Source organism: Crinia signifera, chromosome 5 (genome assembly GCF_055691185.1).
Source record: "Crinia signifera chromosome 5, ASM5569118v1, whole genome shotgun sequence".
Taxonomy (NCBI): domain Eukaryota; kingdom Metazoa; phylum Chordata; class Amphibia; order Anura; family Myobatrachidae; genus Crinia; species Crinia signifera.
In genome coordinates, this window is record NC_139221.1 from 25,698,398 (window position 1) to 25,720,645 (window position 22,248).

The 22,248-nt window shown below is 46.8% G+C and overlaps 1 protein-coding gene and 1 pseudogene across 1 annotated transcript; one reads left to right on the forward strand and one right to left on the reverse strand.

The window, feature by feature from the left end:
• The first annotated feature begins 2,956 nt into the window (after positions 1–2,956).
• On the forward strand, positions 2,957–13,283 carry LOC146079394 (uncharacterized). Its single transcript, XM_083186190.1, has 4 exons — positions 2,957–3,285; positions 10,570–10,762; positions 10,996–11,199; positions 13,133–13,283. Exons 1-4 carry the CDS (start codon positions 3,241–3,243, stop codon positions 13,240–13,242), a joined length of 552 nt encoding a protein of 183 aa, XP_083042316.1. The 5' UTR covers positions 2,957–3,240; the 3' UTR covers positions 13,243–13,283.
• A 2,652-nt stretch (positions 13,284–15,935) lies between these two features.
• On the reverse strand, positions 15,936–16,459 carry LOC146079395 (large ribosomal subunit protein bL17m pseudogene; annotated as a pseudogene).
• Positions 16,460–22,248: the final 5,789 nt, after the last annotated feature.

A 22,248-nucleotide genomic window follows, 5' to 3' on the forward strand; every position in this document is an offset into this window, starting at 1 on the left:
GGGAACCCCGGGAGGCCACCTGGTATCCACACTATATTCGGCTATACAGCAGAAATCGCACTCAGAATCCCTCCCCCATATAAGGTCAAAGTGGGAAGCGGACCTGGGGACCATGACAGATGAAATTTGGTCTACTGCACTGGAGGCTCACAAGTTGTCCACAACTAGTATCAGATTCCAACAGATACAGTATTATATTCTGCACAGGGTGTACATGACACCGTCGCTGCTGCATCGAATAGGGGGATCCTCATCCTCGGTATGCCCCAGGTGCAATGCAGCAGAGGGTACTTTTTTCCACTTGCTGTGGTCATGTCCTAACATAACTGCATACTGGACAGCTGTAACTGATTTTCTGAGGGGTGCGGGCATCCCCGGGAATGTGATTACTCCTGGTGCTTGTTTGATATCAGCCTTTGAAGAGGAGGCCCTCACTGTTATGGATAGACGCTTTGTGATCAATATATGTGCCCTAGCGAAAGTGCTCATAGCTAGACTGTGGATGAGGGGTGAAGCCCCGAGTAAATCAGCTTGGATCTCCCTGGTCAATGAAACAGTGAATCATGAAAAATTTGTATACTTGTCCAGAAATAGTGAGAAAAAATTCCACTCTATATGGTGTAAATGGTTGGAGTCTTCCTATTCAACAAGAGTCACTCCTTAAAATCAGTGCCGGGGGATCAGTGCCCTACTATACGGCAGGTTAACTAAAGTGTGGAGGGTCCAATAATATTACCTTCCCGTTAGCTTCTATGTGTATATAATCCGTCACCTGAACACCGATGCCCTGCACCCTTTTAAATACAACCACTTCCTGCAATATTGTGACCCGTCACATGTAAATCCCAACGCACTTCTTATATCTATGCCTTGAGATCCCCTATACAAATTGCCTACGCGGAAAGCACCTATGTCACACATGTAACGAATCTAAATTTTAAAGATGCTTGTCACTAGATAGTAACATAAACCGTGCTCTGTTGGGACACTAATGTATGTACTGTACCACTACACATGTATCGACATAAGGTATCACCACCTCTTTATATTTACATGATGTAACCCTCTATTGGATGAAGGATTCTGCACTTATGTACTAAGTCTTGCTTGTATGTATTTTGTTTCTTTTTTTGTTTGTTATTGTTCTTAATGCATATAAAAAACAATAAAAATTAAAAAAAAAATCCTTCTTAGATGGGCAAAACCATGTGCACTGCAGGTGGGGCAGGTGTTACTTGTGCAGAGAGAATTAGATTTGGGTGGGGTTTTACTTCAAAGTGAGATCTATATTGCAGTGTAAAAATAAAGCAGTCAGTATTTTCCCTGCACAGAAACAAAATTACTCACCCAAATCTAATTCTCTCTGCACATGTTACATCTGCCCCCCTGCAGTGCACATGGTTTTGTCCATCTAAGAAGGATTTTGTCAGAAAGAATGAACCAAAATAAGGCCCTCAGTGTCTGACTCAGACATGTCAGCAGCAAAGTATCCTTATTTCAGCACCTCTATAAATACCCATGTTCCTAAATTGCGGACATCCCCCCCACGCAGCGTTCCATACGGCAGCGTAAAGCATTTGGCGTTTGCGGCGCAAAGGCCGCGCACAAACCAAAAAAAAAAAACGGCGTCAATTCCGAAGTATGTTTTCCGTATATATCCGATGATTGTACGCATGCATACAATTTATTCATTGCACACTTGCACATTTCACCATTACTACATACAATATGTGAATGCCGAAATGTATTTCCCCAATGTGTAACCCTTGTATTATAGTGATAACAAATGGTACAAACCCATTCCAGATTATTAGCCATTCCACATCACATACTATTCACTGATTCATACCTCCCAACATGACCCATGCCAGGAGGGACAAAATGCTCTGCTTCTGGACTTTCTTCTTAATGTATAATTGCCATCACCTGTTTTTGAACAGGTTGACTAAGAAAGGTGCTTCACTACAGGTGATGATAATCCTAAATTAAGAGGAAAGTCCAGAAGCAGAGCATTGTGTCCCTCCTGGAGAGGGTCATGTTCGGAGGTATGCTAATTTGATCCAAATCCCATGTAATTGCCCTATATATAGTGGCTTGTTGCTATGTAGTTGTGAAGCTATATCTGCAGTGTATACTGGTGCAAGGTAAGGTTAAACATGTTTTCTTTGGATACCTGTACAAAGTTTACTTAATTTGTGCTAAAGGTGTTAACATATAACGCTCTATTTGTGTGTTAACATATTTTTGGCATAAATCAAGCATGTTCCCTGGCCACCCTTTAGCATATAGGGGGCTAGATTCTCTAAGCTTCAAAAGTGATAAAATGGAGAGTGATAAACAGCCAGCCAATCAGCTCCTACCTGCCATGTCACAGACGGTGTTTGAAAAATGTCAGACAGGAGCTGATTGGCTGGCTGTTTATCACTCTCCATTTTATCACTTTTGAAGCTTAGAGAATCTGGCCCTTAATGTGTTATATTGTTAATTCACCCTCCTCCATGTGTATGAATACATGGTTGTAGTCAGGGGCGGATTGGCCACTTAAGTCACCGGGAAGTTTCCCGGGAGGCCGGACGACAGGGAGGCCGAAAAAGGAACACGGCTCCACCTAGTGGCAGACTGGGCCATCAGCATTTCACTGTGGCTGGATGCCGCAGAGTACTGTCTATGCGTGCAGCAGCATTGGAGTCTCCCAGACTCCCAGTCCCTGCTGACTGAGTATACTGGTAGTTTCTGCACCTGCGGCTGCAATCATAGTAGACTGCCACCATCAGCAGCTGCAGGCACTTCACCATACAGGAGAAGTCCACCCAGTGTCACAAGGCTGCCTATGCACGGCAGCGTGTTTGTATCACAGACTGCTGGAAACTGTGGACCTTCAGGGCTACGGAAGCCCTGTAGGTCCACAGTTATTACCATTCTGTGATAAGACTGCACTGCTACGCATAGGCAGCCTTATGACACCGTGGATGGAGACTCTGTGTGGCTGGGCTGACAAAGTCAAGCATTCTGCACAAGGGGGCCAGCAGCAGCACAGTGACAGCAAACAGTGACCCAGAAACTCCCCCCTCAGCTTCCTGCCGAGCTCACCAGGAAGCCCCGCCCCCAGCTCTCTTCCTCTCGTCTTCTGTTCTTCCTGGTCCCTGCTTCCTGAAACCCCAGCACCGCACAGGAGGGAGAAGGCAAGGCTGCAGCTGACATCAACAGGAGACAGCTGCAGCTGACATCAACAGGAGAAAGATGTCTGCACCTGACATCAACAGCAGAGAAAAGCATAACAAAAAGGTACTCCCTGACTCCTGCAGTCTATCTCTCAGCTGTTGCTGTCTCTCACTATTTCCTCTACTGTCTCTCTCACTAACTCCCCTGCAGTCTCTCTAAAGGTGTGTACACACGGCAGATCCTGCCATGAGATGCGAGTCCCGATGTGATCGCATCTCACGGCATGCCAGAGGGCCACAATTAAGACTATATAGTCCAGATCTGCACTATATAGTCTTTCCTGCCCTCTCTATCTGGCTGCCGATATGCGCTCACACGGGAGCATGCGATTAAAAAAGCATGCAATTTGGCTTCCGATTTTCCCTATATCGGGAACATCGGAAGCCAAATCTTACCGTGTGTACACACTATCACTCTCCTCCTCTTCCCTTCTGCCTCAGTCACAATCTCCCCTGCTGTCTCCCTCATTAACTCCTATGTGGCCTCTCTTTGTCTCTCCCGGGCTTTATCTCTCACCATCTCCTATGCTATCTCTCTTAATAACTCCCCTGCGGTATCTCTCCCTCTCTCCCTCTGCCCTGCGGTCTCTTTCACTATCTCCCCCTCCCCTGCTGTCCCTCTTCCTATCTCCCCTGCAGCCTCTCTCTCCCCAGTGTTCTCTCTTACCATCTCCCCTGCACTCTCCATCGCTCTCTCCCCTGCATTCTCAATATCTTGCTTTCCCCTGCGATTTCTGTAATTGAAGGGAACCAAGCACGGCACTGCAAAAAGAGTTTTATTGCCTCAACGTTCTGGGGTATCGCACCCCCATCGTCAGGTAAAGGTACCTTTCCCCCTGACGACAGGATGCGATACCCTGAAATGTTAAGCAATAAAACTCCATCGGGTTGGACCCTAAGGGCTGTTTCACACAGTACGGTTCCTGCCGCACGGTGAAATCCCGTACGGCCAGGGAGCCGCGCCGCACTCAGAATTTTATAATGGCAGGGATGGCCACAGCCCGGCAGCCGTCCCTTCCAGTGGGGGGATCCGGCTGCAGCCGTGCGGCCGGGCCGTGGCCGTCCCGTGTGAATGGACACAATAGTGTCCATTCACAACTGCTGAGTGCGGCACGGCTCCCTGGCCGTACGGGATTTCACCGTGCGGCAGGAACCGTACTGTGTGAAACAGCCCTAACAGTCATATAAATATCTGTTATATATTTAGCCAGATCCGTCACTCAAAAGCAGTGTAGCTAACGGTGGGCGGGGTTCCACGGGTGATTGACAGGCCCGTACACCATTAGCCACACTGCAGAACCTGTGTTACCACGTCCTACACAGCAAGCTCCCGCCCCCTCCTCGCCCGCTACTCCCCATGTCCACCCAAGCACACCCCAAACACCGCCCCACACCATAGCACTCCACTCTCTCCTGCTTTACCGTCGACCACACCACCCCCCATCATCCATACCCATACTGCTGCAATTTCAGACACCCGCACCCGCCAACCTACCCTATCTCACTCCAGCATCTCCCCACCTGCAGTTCCCATCTCCGCACCCCCCTGCACAGCTCAGTATGCGGGGGGTTAATGCAGCCGGTCTGCCAGAGAGCTGTTCTGCTCTCCTTCTGCCCCCCTTCTAGCAGCCACAGCTTATGCGCCGCTGCCGCTTCCTCCTGCCCTGCCTGCACTTCTGCTGCCTCGCTGCAGCCACCGGCAAATGGTCCGAGGCTGCAGCGCAATTAAGCCCTGGCTGGTGGCTCCCCTCCCCCCCTTCTCAAGCGCGCATGAGGGTTGCGCCTTAATACAGCATCTTTAGTGCATCCAGCGCCCGCCTCTGTCATCTCCCCCTCGGCACTGCACACTGTAAGCCGGGGGGGGGGCTCCAAGCAGCAGCTCACAGCGCACTGTATTACCGTCACGGCAGCAGCTGAATACACTGGAAAACTTAAAGGTACCGCAGCGGGAGCTTCATTTTTTTTATTCTTGTCCATTTTTTTTACATTACACACACCTATTTATTCACCATCAGTCAGCCTCTCTGCCCTCACCCTCTCTCTAACTCCCCCCTCAGCGTCTCTGCCCTCACCCTCTCTCTAACTCCCCCCTCAGCGTCTCTGCCCTCACCCTCTCTCTAACTCCCCCCTCAGCCTCTCTACTCTCACCCTCTCTCTAACTCCCCACTCAGCCTCTCTACCCTCACCCTCTCTCTAACTCCCCCTCAGCCTCTCTACCCTCACCCTCTCTCTAACTCCCCCTCAGCCTCTCTACCCTCACCCTCTCTCTAATTCCCCCCTCAGCATCTCTGCCCTCACCCTCTCTCTAACTCCCCCCTCAGCCTCTCTACCCTCACTCTCTCTCTAACTCCCCCTCAGCATCTCTGCCCTCACCCTCTCTCTAATTCCCCCCTCAGCGTCTCTGCCCTCACCCTCTCTCTAACTCCCCCCTCAGCGTCTCTGCCCTCACCCTCTCTTACTCCCCCTTCAGCCTCTCTGCCCTCACCCTCTCTCTAACTCCACCCTCAGAGTCTCTACCCTCACCCTCTATCTAACTCCCCCCTCAGTGTCTCTGCCCTCACCCTTTATATAACTGCCCCCTCAGCGTCTCTGCCCTCACCCTCTCTACTACTGCCCCCTAAGCGTCTCCCCCCTTACCCTCTTTCTCTAACCCCCCCCCTCACCGTCTCTGCCCTCACACTCTCTCTAACTCCCCCTCAGCGTCTCTGCCCTCACCCTCTCTCTAACTCGCGCCTCTGCCCTCACCCTCTCTACTACTGCCCCCTCAGCATCTCTTCCCTCACCCTCTCTCTAACTCCCCCCCCCTCCTCTCTCTAACTCCCCCCTCAGCGTCTCTGCCCTCGCCCTCTATCTAACTCCCCCCTCAGCGTCTCTGCACTCACAACACCAACGCACCTGTCCCTCATTCCCTCAGTGCACCCCACACGAGCCACACCGGAAACCTGTAACTACACCACCCACAGTATCCCTAAACCAGCCACTAACCCACACACACCACCTCTGAGTTCCCTACCCCACCCACCCCATTACCACATTCATTACACCTCCACAACCCACGCTCTACCGGACTTATCCCTTTCTACAACACACCCGCACCCCATCCATCACCTAAGCACACAAACACCACTACAACACTGCCCTCACACCCAGACACAACCATCTCCCACTATCCCCCACCCAAATGCTACACCTGACCCTCCATCACCTAACAAAAACACCACCCCCACGGCCCACCCTCACATCTGCATCGCAATCAACGCCAGTATCCAAACAACCCACCCTCCCCACCCACACAACCCCCAAACACCTTCACCCAACCATCCAACCCTTGCACATAACCCTCACCTACCCAATACACCCTCACTTTCAACATGACCGCAGCCCCACCTCAAACATCTACAGCATACCACCACAAAAATAACATATTATCTTTACCCGCCCATCCACTTCACCCACCCATCCCACACCCACAGTACACACGCGCAAACACCACCACCACCCCACCCAACTACCACACCCACACTAGCACACCTGACTCTCACCCACCAAATGCACCCTCACATTCAACACCACTGCACCCCCACAGCACACCCCCATCCACCTCCATAGTAACAGATTATCTTCAGAGCCTACTTCATAGCAACTTTCACCCTGTGCACTGCTACATGCGCCGTGCACCGGCTTCTCACCCATCCACACTAGGGCCAGACCCTGTCCCTCACCCACGGCAACCCCAAGCCCACCATTCCAACCCCTGCGGCACATCCACCCTCCCCCACTCAAGTGCAGCACTCATGCATCTGCCCCACCGACACCACCCCAGCACCTGCAACAATACCACAACACCTACCCCTACGTCACATGTAGCACCCCCGCATTCAACTGTGAAAACACGACACCCGCCCCTCTCCAACCTCACATACACCCACTCCCACCCCTAGGTAGCCGTTCACAGGTTAAGGGGGCGGAGCCCCTTACGATGGTGTGAGGAGTGCCCGTAGGGCGCGATGAATCACCTAGTATGTGTGTGTGTGTGTGTATATGTATATACACACAATTGTGCAGGAGTAGGCAAAGAAGCAGACAGCGGCACTCTGGGAATTTTCAAAAACTTATATTAGTGCAAAAATAGCATACCAACATTTCGGGGCATAAGGTACCCCTTTGTCAAGGTGAATAGTAACAGTAACTGCACTATTCACCTTGACAAAGGGGTACCTTATGCCCCGAAACGTTGGTATGCTATTTTTGCACTAATATACGTTTTTGAAAATTCGGAATCGGTACATCTGTCAGAATGAACTTAGGGCTACAGTCATTAGGTCGACCCCATTAGGTAGACTGGCTGGAAGGTCGACCTGATTTAAGGTCGACATGGGCCAAGGTCGACATGACTTAAGGTCGAATTTGCATAAATGTCGACATGAGGAAGGTCGACTGGTCATAAGGTCGACATGGGTTTTTCACTGTTTTTTTATCTGAATGTCGACATGGACACAGTTGGCAATGAGAATCGGACCCTCGCATCGCTCGCAATGCATCGGGCACGGTGGCTCGCTTCGCTCGCCACAGCTTTAATAACCTCCTCCACGCCCTAGTGGATGGTAGGGCATGAAATACCGCCTGTCGGCACATGTCGGCTCATAAAACAGTGAAAAACCTCATGTCGATCTTATGTCCAGTCGACCTTCCTCAAGTCGACCTTTATGCAAATTCGACCTTAAGTCATGTCGACCTTGGCCCATGTCGACCTTAAGTCAGGTCGACCTTCCTGCCAGTCGACCTAGTGGGGTCGACCTAATGACTGTAGACCTAAGTTCATTCTAATAGATGACAGCTTTATATATATATATATATATATATATATATATATATATATATATATATATATATATATATATATATATATATATATATATATATATATATATATATATATATATATATATATATATATATATATATATATAATGAAAAGTGTAGAGGTGCACTTCGATGTGTTTCACCAACAACACATTAAAATTGAAAATGTTTATTCCAAACAATAAAACGTATAAAATACAACAAACAGAAGTTTTCCGATGATTGTCTTCACAAAGGTGTATTAATTCCTGGTTTGACCATAGATGTAGTTGGTCTGAGATACCCTACGCGTTTCTTCCCGAAGGGACTTCTTCAGGGGTAATACACGTGATCAATCCGTTAAGACAGTTTTCACTCGTATAAGAGGGAAACTTCTCTGGTGTTCACGTTTAAATAATGGCCGGAGCTGGTACTCGTAAGTCATGAAACAGCTGATATTCAAATATCATAACGTCATAACGTTATGATATTTGAATATCAGCTGTTTCATGACTGTTTCATCCGCCAACGTGGATAGTGGGGGTATGAAAAGGTTGGAGGACGCATTCCACCACCCCTCGTGGGCTCGCTGCGCTTGCCACGCTTTGGGTTGGCGTTGATAGTGGGGGTGTCGTTAACAATGGGGGTGCATTAAACATAGTAATCACCCATCAGGGTGCTTGTACAATGTGTTTTGACCCTAAAATCGCATCGCATACCACTAATTAAGGTATGTGATGGGCGCAGTGATAATACACAAGTACCTATTATGCTACTGCGGGAAAACCGGTACTTGTTTCCTATCTGGGCGCCCGCTAAGTTAATTGCGCACCATGCTATTCTCCGTAGAGAAATCTGATCGCATCGCATCGTACACATACACGATATCGAACGATGCGATGCGATCCGATTCGATTTCCCATAGGAAACAATGTTAAATGGCTCAATTTAGCCAAATTATCATAGGAACAATAGTAAATGGGCCAAAAACACCCCTGAACATTGAAATGTCCCCCCAAAAGTAGTTGACGCCACCCCGCCATCAACGTGAACCCGAAGCGTGGCGAGCGCAGCGAGCCCGCGAGGGGCGGCGGTACGCGTCCTCCGACCTTTTCATGCCCTACTATCCACTAGGGCGTGGAGTGAGAATAGAATAGTGTGGCGAGCGCAGCGAGCCACCGAGCCCGAAGCGTGGCGAGCGCAGCGAGCCCCGCGAGGGGACGCGGATACCTTCACAGGTAAACGCGTCCCTTCGCGGGCTTCCCAGGTGTCCGCGTCGCCATGGACACCTGGGAAGCCCGTGAGGGGACGCGTATAACTGTGAAGGTATCCGCGTCCCCTCGCGGGGCTCGCTGCGCTCGCCACGCTTCGGGCTCGGTGGCTCGCTGCGCTCGCCACACTATTCTATTCTCACTCCACGCCCTAGTGGATAGTAGGGCATGAAAAGGTCGGAGGACGAGTACCGCCGCCCCTCGCGGGCTCGCTGCGCTCGCCACGCTTCGGGTTCACGTTGATGGCGGGGTGGCGTCAACTACTTTTGGGGGGACATTTCAATGTTCAGGGGTGTTTTTGGCCCATTTACTATTGTTCCTATGATAATTTGGCTAAATTGAGCCATTTAACATTGTTTCCTATGGGAAATCGAATCGGATCGCATCGCATCGCATCGTTCAATATCGTGTATGTGTACGATGCGATGCGATCAGATTTCATTACGGTGCCGTACGTAGAAATCCTGGGCGCCCAGATAGGAAACAAGTACCGGAAAACCTGTTCCAACAGGAGAAGATTCATCTTTTGCCATGAAACTCCTTGCATAATATGTAGTGGGCATTACGGTGTGTGGTATGACATGTACTTGGCATTACAGTGTGTTATAACATGTACTGGACATTACGGTTTGTGGTATAATGTGTAATGCGCATTAAGGTGTGTGGTATACTGTGTACTGGGCATTACGGTGTGTGGTATAACGTGTAATAGGCATTAGTGTGTGTTACAATGTGTAATGGCATTACAGTGTGTGGCACAATGTGTAATAGCTATTACGGCTTGCGGTATAATTTGTAATGGCATCACAGTGTGTGGTATAATGTGTAATGGGCAGTACCTGGCGTAATGTGCAATGGGCACGCCTTGTTCCATGCTAGGGCACACCCCTTGCAATTAGGCTCCACCTTATGTTGATTTGGTGCCGCCCACGTGAGGCCACTTCCAGATATTTTCCAGGGCCACTTTTAGTCCCCAATCCGCCCCTGGTTGTAGTAACTACATCTTTACACTATATTAGCTAAATAGTGCAAATGTAGTACATGCGTCTTAGATATATTTATATAGCACTTGTGTGTGTGTGTGAGGTGCAATGTTTTTTCCATATTTTAGAACATTATGGATCTTCTGGAGCTAACCAGCCGACCATCACCTGTATGTATGGTTTCATATGTATTTGGTAAAGTTTATTGTGTACTTTTCTCTGCTTAGGTGTAGTTTTTTTTTTTTTTTTTAGGTTGCGGAAGCAGCAATGGTGTATATGGTCCATGGGCTGAGGGCATTTGCGGCTCCACCCACTCAGTACCAGCGGAGGGCTGGCTCCAATAGGGAGAAGCGCCGGGCGTACGTTGCTGCCCGGCGCAGAATATTCGCCCACACAAACGTGCGGACGACCGTCGCCCAGGGTTTGAGGCGCCGCATTCAAAGATGTGAGTATTTCAGCATTAAAGACATAATCGCCTGTGTATGCACTTAATTGTCCATGATGAAAACTACAAATGAAAGTATAAGTGGGTGTCAATATTTTTTTGAATTTAATATAACATCTGTGTGATGCTTGATAATTGACATACAGTCATTACAAAGTATTATATATGGATACTAAGTTTGTCCCTTTTTTTTTTACCCTCATCCATTGCTCAATTGGATCATATATACACAGCACGTGAAAGAGCAGCACAGGCCTGTGACCAAGGGGCCATTCCGGAAGAGGCCCATTCCCCTACCCACGACCAATCCCCGACCCACTCCCAAACCTCAACCTTCAGCCTGCCTTCTCCACCCCCCTACCCTCCTCCAACCCAAACCCCACTCCCACCACCCACCAACCAGCCTGGAGAAATGGGTCCAGACGATGGTGAAAGTGGTAAGTATACATTATGCTGCATGTACTTGATTAGCGGTATTTGTTATGTATTGTAAAGTACACTATGGACTATGGAGTATGGTGGTCATTGTTCAATAATTATTTGTGTCTAAACACAATTAAAACCCAGGGTATTGGCAGAAAACAACAATATTAACCAATGTATCTATTAGACTGTTGGATATAAATTTGTAATCCCTGCTGCTATTACCCTTCACCAGCAGCAACAACATCACACATAGGTTACTGTGGAGTAATGAAAGGATGGAAATGAGAGCCACACCTTAACCACATTACATTGACATAGATGATATTTATTTAAAAACAGAAGTACTTATAATGGTAGTAGCTTAACAGTACATTGCTGACCTAAGGCTTGTCAAGTTTGACAGGGGTTAAATAGTTACATATAGTAGGTGAGGCTGAATAAAGACTTGCGTCCATCTAGTTCAACCTATGTTTATAATAGTTTATCCCTTGTTGTATAGTATGTTCTGATATATTAAAGACAGATTATGTTACTTATTCGTACCCATGGATGTTTTTAACCAATAAATGTTTATCCAACCTTGTTTTAAACGTATTTATAGTGTCTGCCGACACCACTTGTCCAGGAAGAGAGTTCCAAAGTTTGACTGCTCTGACTGTAAAGAAATTTTTTCTTCTAGATGAACAAAATCTTTTTTCTTCTAATCTAAACTCGTGTCCTAGATTCCTTTCTAGCAGAAAAAAGGGTGTTTGTCCATTCCTTATATTGGCCCCATATATATTTATACATGTTGAGCATGTCACCCCCTTAAATGTCTCTTCTCTATTGTAAATAGTCCCAAATTGCTTAATCTTTCCTTGTAGCTTAAATTCTCCATTTCCCTAATAAGCTTTGTTGCTCTTCTTTGGGTTTTTTCTAATTCTATGATGTCCTTTTAATAGTGTGGGGCCCAGAATAGTACACCCTATTCGAGGTGCGGTCTAACCAATGATTTGTACAGAGGCATAATTACTTTTGCGTCCCTAGTTTCCATGCCCCTTTTAATACATACTAGAATTTTGTTGGCCTTTTTTGTAGCTATATTACATTGAACACTACATCCCAGTTTGCTGTCTATTTGGACTCCTAGATCCTTTTCGAGTACTGAATTACCCAATTCATCCCCGCTTAGGTTATAACTAGCACACTGGTTATATCTCCCAAGGTGCATGACCTTACATTTGTCCATTGAACCTCATCTTCCACTTTGTTGACCACTCATCTACATTGTCAAGATCATTTTGAAGTGTGGTGACCTCTTCGGATGATTTAACAACTCTGCTCAGTTTTGTATCGTCCGCAAAGATGGATACATTGCTGAGTAACCCCATCCCCCCCATTGTCAATGCCACAATCAACGTGAACACGAAGCGTGGCGAGCGCAGCGGGGGGCGGCGGTACGTGTCCCACGACCCCACACCCCCACCATCCACGTCGGCGTGGAGTCGATTCAAGGCTAGGTGGGCTTTTGAAACATACATTGTTAATTTCTTGTATAAGCAACAGAATTAATACAGTAAACAACTGTGTGTGTGTGTGTGTGTGTCACCATCATATTAGTTAGTTACATGTTGAAAGCAGTACCCTATGTAATTGTGTGTATCTAAGAGTTTTGATGCTGTAGGTCAGGCATTCCCAACCACGGTCCTCAAGGCACACCAACAGTGCAGGTTTTAGTGATATCCAGGCTTCAGCACAGATGGTTTAATCAGAATCCCTCAGATACTAATTAAGTTACCTGTGCTCAAACCTGGATATCTACAAAACCTGCACTGTTGGTGTGCCTTGAGGACCGTGGTTGGGAATGCCTGCTCTAGGTCATTTTGACATAGTTTATGCATCAAAGTAGTAAATGTATACATGAATATCAAGAGTAATGTTGAACCCCCTTTAACATGCCCACAGATTACCAGAGACAAGTCCACGAGGGCGTCCGAGGGATACTGCAGAGGATGAGGGAGCACCTCCTCATGATGGCGCAGGATGTGCAGGACCTCATCGACATTCTGACTTAAATTTTTTTTCTTTTGTTTGTTTAAATAAATATTTGATTACAGTTAGAAGTTGTCTGTGTGTTCTGTGTCTGTGTGTTCTGTGTCTGTGTTCTTGTGGAATGAAACAGTATTTTTGGATATTGTGTAATATATTTATGTAACTCGCAAAAGGTAGATACTGTATAGAGATGTGTGATTGCATAAAGTGTAAGAAAGTGAAGGGTAATGAATACATGTTGGTGGTGTGTGTGTGTGTGTACAGCGATATAGCTTTATTATAGTGACCAATTCACTGCATGACACAAAACTAGATTAGTATTCAAAAACCTAACGTTAGGCAGTGTGCATAATGATTTACACACATACTGTGTTTACAACTGTAGGCATTTAACATTTATTATGTGTTATTCACAATTAGTAAATTATTTGTGCTTGCAATTAATATATAGTATTCACACATAAACACAGGTAAATGTGCTACAATGGAATAATGCAATTTAACATGATGTAAGGGTTAATCTCAATTGGAAGTAATGTGTTTAAGTCTCAATTAGGAAGTAATTGATTTAAATCAAAAGTAATATATATGGTACAAGTTAGCCTAATTGGATAAGTGTGTACATTTTGACTGTCTGTAAATACCCTGTTTTGTTGTATCACTGTCCCCTTTGTAAAGCGCAACGGAATATGCTGCTCTATATAAGAAACTGTTAATAAATAAATAATGTGGGTGAAGCATGACTTCCGAATATATTTGAGGTGGGCGCAAAAACGCCAACTCGGTGCGTACGGTCAGCTTCCCGTCCTTTCGGACGCAGTAAGACCGTGCTAAATCTTTGAGGTCCGACCACACACGGACGTGTGGATGCAGTCCGAAGACACTCCCTCTTCTGTGGAAGTCCGAACGAATGCGGAAGACATGTAGGCGTGTGTTCTCTGCCGTTCTGATGTGCGGTGCGTTCGGTCATTTCTGAACGCACCGCACATCCGAAAGAGTCAACTAGAATAAGGGCCTATGAGCTTCCTTTTCACGCACATTACCAGAAAAACCTGCACAAGTTTGGCACTGCCTGCACGCTTTATGACCTCCAGAATGTAATATATTTACAATTTGACATCTGTCTGTGTCTTGTCAGACATTGTACCTGGTTATTTAACTCTCCGTGTTGCACAGAATGGGTAGTGCATCTGCCATGGGGAGATGGATGGGTGGGGGAGGGATTTCATTGCTATTTAAAGTTGCTACAAAAGTGTATGTTCTACTATTAAAAAGAAACCGGTAAAAGTTAATTATGTGCAGGTCACGGAGGAACATTCCGAGAATGCAGAGAGTATTTCTGGGCATGCACCTGTAAGCCCCTGGTATGTGGTATAATTGACATTTATGGCATACTATACATGACTGAATTCCTGCCTGCTGTCACATTGTATAGGCTGTACCGCCTGTAGCCACAGATGCATGTGTTAGGCTATTTGTGTGGGTATGCTGCAGTATCAAGCTATGACTAGTTTCAGATCTGGTAATATTATTTATTAATATTGCCTATTTATATGGCGCCACTAGGGTTCTGCAGCGCCTAACTGAATACATAGACAAATAAGCAAAAACACTAAAACAATGACTTATAGTAGGTACACAGGGTTCGATGTGGAATTCAATTAGATTTTGATTAGATTTGTCCTATATGGTCTTGCCTGGCAATACTATTTTTTCTTTTCAATTACCACAATACATGAACATGTGTTGGGATTGAATCTCCATCGAATGCTGCTAAAAGCATTCAATGTGCATTCAATTTTGATGCTTATAGAAGCCAAATTGAAAAGAAAAATAGTGGAAATCCCACCGGGTATTAGGGGGGTATTCCATCCTGAATTCCTGCTGTCGGAATCCTGCCCCGTTTTCGGGCAACTTGCCAGGTTACTATCAGGCGAAATTCAATGTTCCACCTGTCGAGCGGTGAAGAGGGGGCGTGTCTGTAAAAACAGCCGTGGATTGCCGAGATCCGTCCGTGAACTCAACAATCCATGGCTGTGTTTGGCAAAACGGGCCTGGCTGATTTAAAAGTTGGATCCGTTCTGTCGAGCTGCGTCTTCAACGCTGTTGGAAATAGCAGTGAAGATTGAATACCTCCTATATGTGCATACACCCCTAGAGAATAATGTGGCTGATAGGACCTGCAGGGTTTTGGCATTGGCAAGTGTATACAAACTTTCTGATGCCGGCATGGAGGGGAGTGACGGCGGTGTGCAGAGCAGGAGCCCTTAATAACAATCTGCCCCTCGTCTGTACATGCAGAGATGACGGAGAAGGTTAACAACCCATGGGAGCATGCGTCATTCGTCCTTGGAGGCATAGCACACGGGATGATATAATAAATTATATTACTCAGAAGTACAAAAATGAGCGATAGTGCTCATTATATCACCTAGAGTAGTGGTCACCAACCCGTTGCTCGTGAGCTACCGGAAGCTCGACCATTGCCCGCCACCTCTGCCGTGCACCGCCTTCCCCCACACTCCTCCGCCTCCATACCCTGCACACCTCAGAGGAGACAGATGCTAGAGATCATATTTGACCTCTAGCTTCTTTTTTTTTTTTTTTTTTTTTTTGGGGGGGGGGGGGAATATAGCTTTATTAATGAGGAAATAAACATGTCCGGGTGGGCGAGGAGTGAACACAGGATGAATGGAATAACACCACCCCCCCCCCCCCCCCCTCCAAAAAATTATAATCTCCTGGGCGACAGGATGTTATCTGAGGCCTACGCAGATGTTGGCAGAGCATTTTCTAGGCGATAGCCCAACAACAGCTGGTTTACAAGGCTCTTTTCGTTGTTCTTCTTATGGACTGGTAGGGGTGGGAGCGGGTTTCCTTTGTATTCTATGACAGCCATCTTGGCAATGTTCATTTGCTCTCGGGTCGGTATCTGGAGCACCGTTACATAGTTGCCGTTATCTGAACTGTAGCAGGGAGCCAGGGCCTTAAAAAACTTGTGAATGAGATCCTTCTCCGTCAGCCAGAAATCCGCCATCTTCATGGCTTTCGGATCTGTATCGCCACATTTCGCATAATCGATGATCTTGTTGGCATAGAAGCGCAGCTCGTCCGCACGGGCCAAAGTTGTCTCTATACGCTCATGTCTGACCAGCCCCGTCAGCAGGTTCCGCAGCATGTCCAGCCTGGAGCGGGGCCCCAGCCCCATCCGCCGGGCCACTGCCATGGGAAACGAGGAGGCTCCCGAACAGCCTTATAGTACCGACAGAAGGTTACCGACCTCTAGCTTCTGACAGGCAGCACAGTGCTATGTGTTCCTGGAAATTCTGGGAAATGCAGCAGTGCTGCTCTCCCTATCAGATGCTAAAAATCAAATATAATCTCTAGCGTCAGTCCCCTTGGCAATGAGCATTAACCCCTGGCAATGAGCTGGGGCAGTATGGATGGTGTAATGGTTAGCATTACTGCCTCACAGCACTGAGGTCATGGGATCGATTCCCACCATAGCTCTAAATGTGTGAAGTTTTTAATATTCTCCCTGTACTTGCATGGGTTTCCTCTGGGTACTCTGGTTTCCTACAACAATCCAAAAATATACTGGTGAGCTAATTGGCTCCCGACAAATTAACACTAGAATGCCTGTGAGTGTACATGTGGTAAGCTCCACTGGGGCAGGGACTGATGTGAATGTTCAAAAATTCTCTGTAAAGCGCTGAATAATATGTGCGCTGTATAAGAAACTGTTAATAAATAATTAACCCTTGGCAAAAAGCATTGTCTCCTTGGCAATGAACATTAACCCTTGGCAACAAGCATTGACCCCAGGCAATAAGCAGGTAATTAACAATTATCAGAAGCATTACTGTGGGACATTGTGTGCAGCATATTGTAGCAGGGGCATTGTGGTGTGTGGCATAATGTGTTGGGCACTGCAGTGTGTGGCATAATACATACCTCCCAATTGTTTTGATTTTTTTTGTGGAACCGTCCCTATTTTTGCATCCCGTCCAGGGTCGTGAGCGTCCCATGGTGGGGGGGGGGGACGTGCACATGTTTTTACATATTATCTGGGTATTCAAAAAACAGTTACATCAACCCATAAATTGGCAATACTGGTGCCATATCTCCGGGAATCCTATGGTATGCAGTGTAAACAACATGGTGCGATGAAAACTCCACCCTCTTAAGCCATGCATAGTTTGTGGCTACAGCAGACTTGACCAAAAGGCTTAAAAAATAAATTTGTAGTGGTGGACCTGGATATTGTCCTGTGTAATGGTGGACCTGGCTTTTGTCCTGTGTGGTGGTGGACCTGGATATTGTCATGTGTAGTGGTGGACCTGGATATTGTCATGTGAACCTGGATATTGTCCTGTGTAGTGGTGGACCTGGCTATTGTCCTGTGTGGTGGTGGACCTGGAAATTGTCATGTGTAGTGGTGGACCTGTATACTGTCATGTGTTGTGGTGGACCTGTTAATAGTCATGTGTGGGGGTGGACCTGGCTATTGTCCTGTGTGGTGGTGAACCTGGATATTATCATGTGTAGTGGTGGACCTGGATATTGTCATGTGAACCTGGATATTGTCCTGTGTAGTGGTGGACCTGGCTATTGTCCTGTGTGGTGGTGGACCTGGAAATTGTCATGTGTAGTGGTGGACCTCGATATTGTCATGTGTTGTGGTGGACCTGTTAATAGTCATGTGTGGTGGTGGACCTGGATATTGTCATGTGTAGTGGTGGACCTGGATATTGTCCTATGTGGTGGTGGACCTAGATATAGTCCTGTGTGGTGGTGGACCTGGACATTGTCATGTGTGGTGGAGTTGGTGTCGGTAATCAAATTATCTCTTTGGAAAATAAATTAGTTCTATGTTCCTATTTCTTCAGAAAATTAATCTTTATGGTTGCCTAACTTCTATACAGTCTTTAGCAGATGATACTTTAATGCTCTATAATAAATGGTCTCCTTATTAGGCCAATAATGTAAGAAGCCAAAGGTGTTTGTAGTGGTGAGGAAATGTTAGTATATGTCAGGTAAGACAAGTATAAACGGGAAGAGGGCTCTGCTAGAGCTTACAATCAATGTGGGAGGAGGAGATATACAGGGATGACACAGATGGGAGAGGCAGTGAGCAAGGAGTATAAAGCTGGGGTTTAGGAATATATAGGGTTCTACTTTATTGGTCTCACTGAGTCCATTATAGCTGTAAACTCTTATCTTTTACCAACTCATACCGCTACCTCGACGAATTGGGCAGTACTTTCCATGTTATGAAGGCGTCTGTGGGGGTCCATGTTTTTGGTGGCTTTCAACACCCCAGAGCACTAAGGATACCTATGAGACTTAGATGTCCCTCCCAGTAGATTGCTCCCATTCCGGAGGTTCGTAGCCTCTGATGGGGATACAGCGAAAAGCTGTTGTGAGAAACACTGCGACTGAGTAGATTGCTCTTCCTTGGGGGAAGGGGTTGAAAAACACCCTAGGTAGGAGCAGATCCCTATTTTCCCCCTCTTGGGCATTTTGGCTGAAAGGGGTTAGGGGAGTAACGGTGCCCTTCTCCTTTGGGAGAGAGTCCATACATACGTATGCTTCCTATGCACAATTTAGGTCACACACTGGGTGTTTGAAGCACCACCTTGGGCTAGAAAAAAAAATCTGTCTACCAAAAATGTTCTGGATCAAAATACTGCCTTACAGATACATATAACAAATACTTTGCAATGTACCTTATATACCAAAAAGATTGTATTTATCTTAGCATACTTTCACATTCCCAGTTCCCAAAAACTCTCTTCCACACCTGTCAACAGATTTTAGCTTGTGGTTTTGGATAGACTGGGGTGTGCATGTGCCTCCAATGGCTTGGATGGCATGAAGTTATCCAAGCCATTGGGTGACATGAAGACATGGCTTGGGTGGCATGAAGGCATGGCTTGGGTGACTTGAAGGTGTGGCTTGGATGACATTAAGGTGTGGCTTCGGTGACATTAAAGTGTGTCTTGGGTGGCATGAAGGCATGGATTGGATGGCATGAAGGTATGACTTGGGTGACATGACGGCATGGCTTGGGTGGCATGAAGGCATGGCTTGGGGGGCATGAAGGCATGGCTTGGATGACATGAAGGCATGGATTGGATGGCATGAAGGCATGGATTGGATGGCATGAAGGCATGGATTGGATGGCATGAAGGCATGACTTGGGTGACACGAAGGCAAGGCTTGGGTGACATTAAGGTGTGGCTTGGATGGCATGTAGGCATGGATTGGATGGCATCAAGGCAAGGCTTGGGTGACAGGAAAGCATAGTTTGGGTTGCATTAAGGTGTGGCTTGGATGGCATGAAGACATAGTTTGCATGAAACAAACGCATGGATTGGGTGGCATGAAGGAGAATCTTGGATGACATGAAGGTGTGGCTTGGACGGTGTGAAGACAAAGCTTTGGTGACACAAAGGCATGACCTGGTGGCATGAAGACGTTGCTTATGTGATTAGTTTCTAGCCAGGTATTCGTCTCACCCGTCCCCACAGTATAACATAGGGAGCATTTAATCATCAAATAAATATGACAAAATGATATAGGAAGAAATATTAGCACATTGCAGCTAAGCCTCTGCGAGACACAATTCCCAGCCCTTATTACCATCAGCCACTTACGATACACAAGTAATTATTTTTCAGAATAACACATGGAACTGAAAATGTTTCTTCTTGAAGCAGATACCAGTCCGTTCTCAGAATTGTGAACATTCGGAGCCTTAGATAAATGTATTTTCAAGTGTTAAATTGATTATAGAAAGAGCTTATCATATCATGGGGCTGTACAATAGGTGGAAACACGTCCTTAAGATCAACAATTACAGTACTGTATTTCCTCTGGACAACGTTCGCAGGGCTTAGAGATGGCAGTGGTGCTGTTAATACCTATTACACAACAGAAATCTGGGCTCATGCACAACATTCTACTCCTGTCTCTGGGCTGCATAATGGCTGTTTGTTATTTCTTATGCAGTAAGCCGGGGCAGCCTTTCCCCCTGGATATAATCCAGCAAACAAGAGTCTAAGCCGGCCAGAGGCTTTGGAGAATGCGCCACAGGTGGTCCTGATTGGACTGTAATCAAGACTCAGTAAATCTTCCCCTCTGAAGTGCTCAGTCCTCCATCTGCTTGTTCAATTAGCCAAGCCGCTTCCTTGGAGGGGATGGAAAATACACAGAATAAAAGCATCTTATGTTTACTGCCCAGCGGTGCTAAATATGAAAAACATTGACATAATCGCTGGTGATTTAGATGAAAGTCTCCTAATGATTATTATTTAATATGGGCCTGACCGGCGTATGACATAGAGGAGGGGCATAAAAACCAGGGGCACAGGAGCTCTTTGAGTGAGTTATCAGTTAATTATATAACCAACACATATTCTGCAGGGCTTCACAGAAAATACTTCAGGCATTCACATCCGTACCTGCACCAGTGGAGCTTACAATCTATATCCCCTTCATATGGACACACATAGGCACTAGGGCAGTGGGGAAAAGGCAAATTTTGGTGCCCTCCACCTCCAGTAAAGAACCCCCACTTCCCCTGCCCTAGTTTATCCCCCTCCGCATCTGTGGCCGGGACCTGCAGATCTGCTTGTCTGCGTCCTGGCGCTCCGCCTGGCTCCTTATGAAAAAACGTCCCTCACAAAATGGTCACCCCTTTACAGCAGACCACTTTTAAGGATGCTAGAGGAGGCCGCCATCTCCTCTACCATCCTCAAAACCTGTCTGCTGCAAGAGGGCGGACATGTTGTGAGGGACATTTTTCATAAGGAGCCAGAATGAGCGCCAGGATGCAGACAAGCAGATCTGCGGGTCCCGACTCCCATCCCCGACACCGCTGCAGGGTAAGACAGGTCCTAGCAGGCAGCAGCATAACAATAGCCCACGCAGACCCCCGTCGCCCGCATTTACTCAGCGCCTCCCCACCGCTGCAGCTCTATTGTTACGCCACTGCACTAAGGGCCTGATTCAGGCTCACTCAGTATGGACCGAATTTGTTCTAGTGACTGATGTTGCAGGTCTGCGCATGCATACCAGCCGGCGTAAATACGTTGTGCAAACGCCTGGGCGTCATCAGGGGAACGCCCAGCGTTTTATAGGCATCCCCATAAAAACGCTGGGCATTCAACTGGGAACACTGGCGTGGCGTTCCCTGCTCGGGGCAGACGGCTGGCGTCACATGACGTCATTGCCTGGCCCGTCTTTGGCCAGGTCTTTGGTAAATGAAAGTCGGCCAAGACTGACTTTTATTTGCCAACATGTAAAAAAATTATTTGATGGTCGGCAAATAACCAATGATTTTTCGCACGTACACCGGCATGTGAATAGGGGGCAGATTTATTAAGCTTAGAGAAGAGATGAACTGGAGATAAAGCGGAGAAAAGGTAAAAGGAGATAAAGCACCAGCCAATCAACTCCCAACTGTCTTTTTCAAACACAGCTGATTGGCTGGTGCTTTATCTCCTTTTACCTTTTCTCCGCTTTATCTCCAGTTTATCTCTTCTCCAAGCTTAATAAATCTGCCCCTAGATGTGTTAGTGTACACATACATTCACATGCCGGTGGGGACATTCGCGCGGGGGGGCAGGCATTCACTCACCTGTCGGGGGGAGTTTACTAGCTCGCTAAGCACGGAATGTACGCTGCATAGTGTGCGAACCTGAATCAGGCCCTAAGGTTACTTACCAGTATGTATTTGCAGCATGAAGGGAAACCAGAGCGGGTTCAGTATGATTATCGACATTCAAAATGCCGACAGTCAAAATACCGACAGCATTGGCAGACAGTCAAAATACAGACCTGAGCAATATGCCTGCAAAGATAAAATGCTGACATTTAAAATGTTAATATGTCCAAAGGTCCTTTTTTGGTACTTGTTTCCTATCTGGGCGCCCAGGTTTTCTACGTACGGCACCGTAATGAAATCGGATCGCATCGCATCGTACACATACACGATATTGAACGATGCGATGCGATGCGATGCG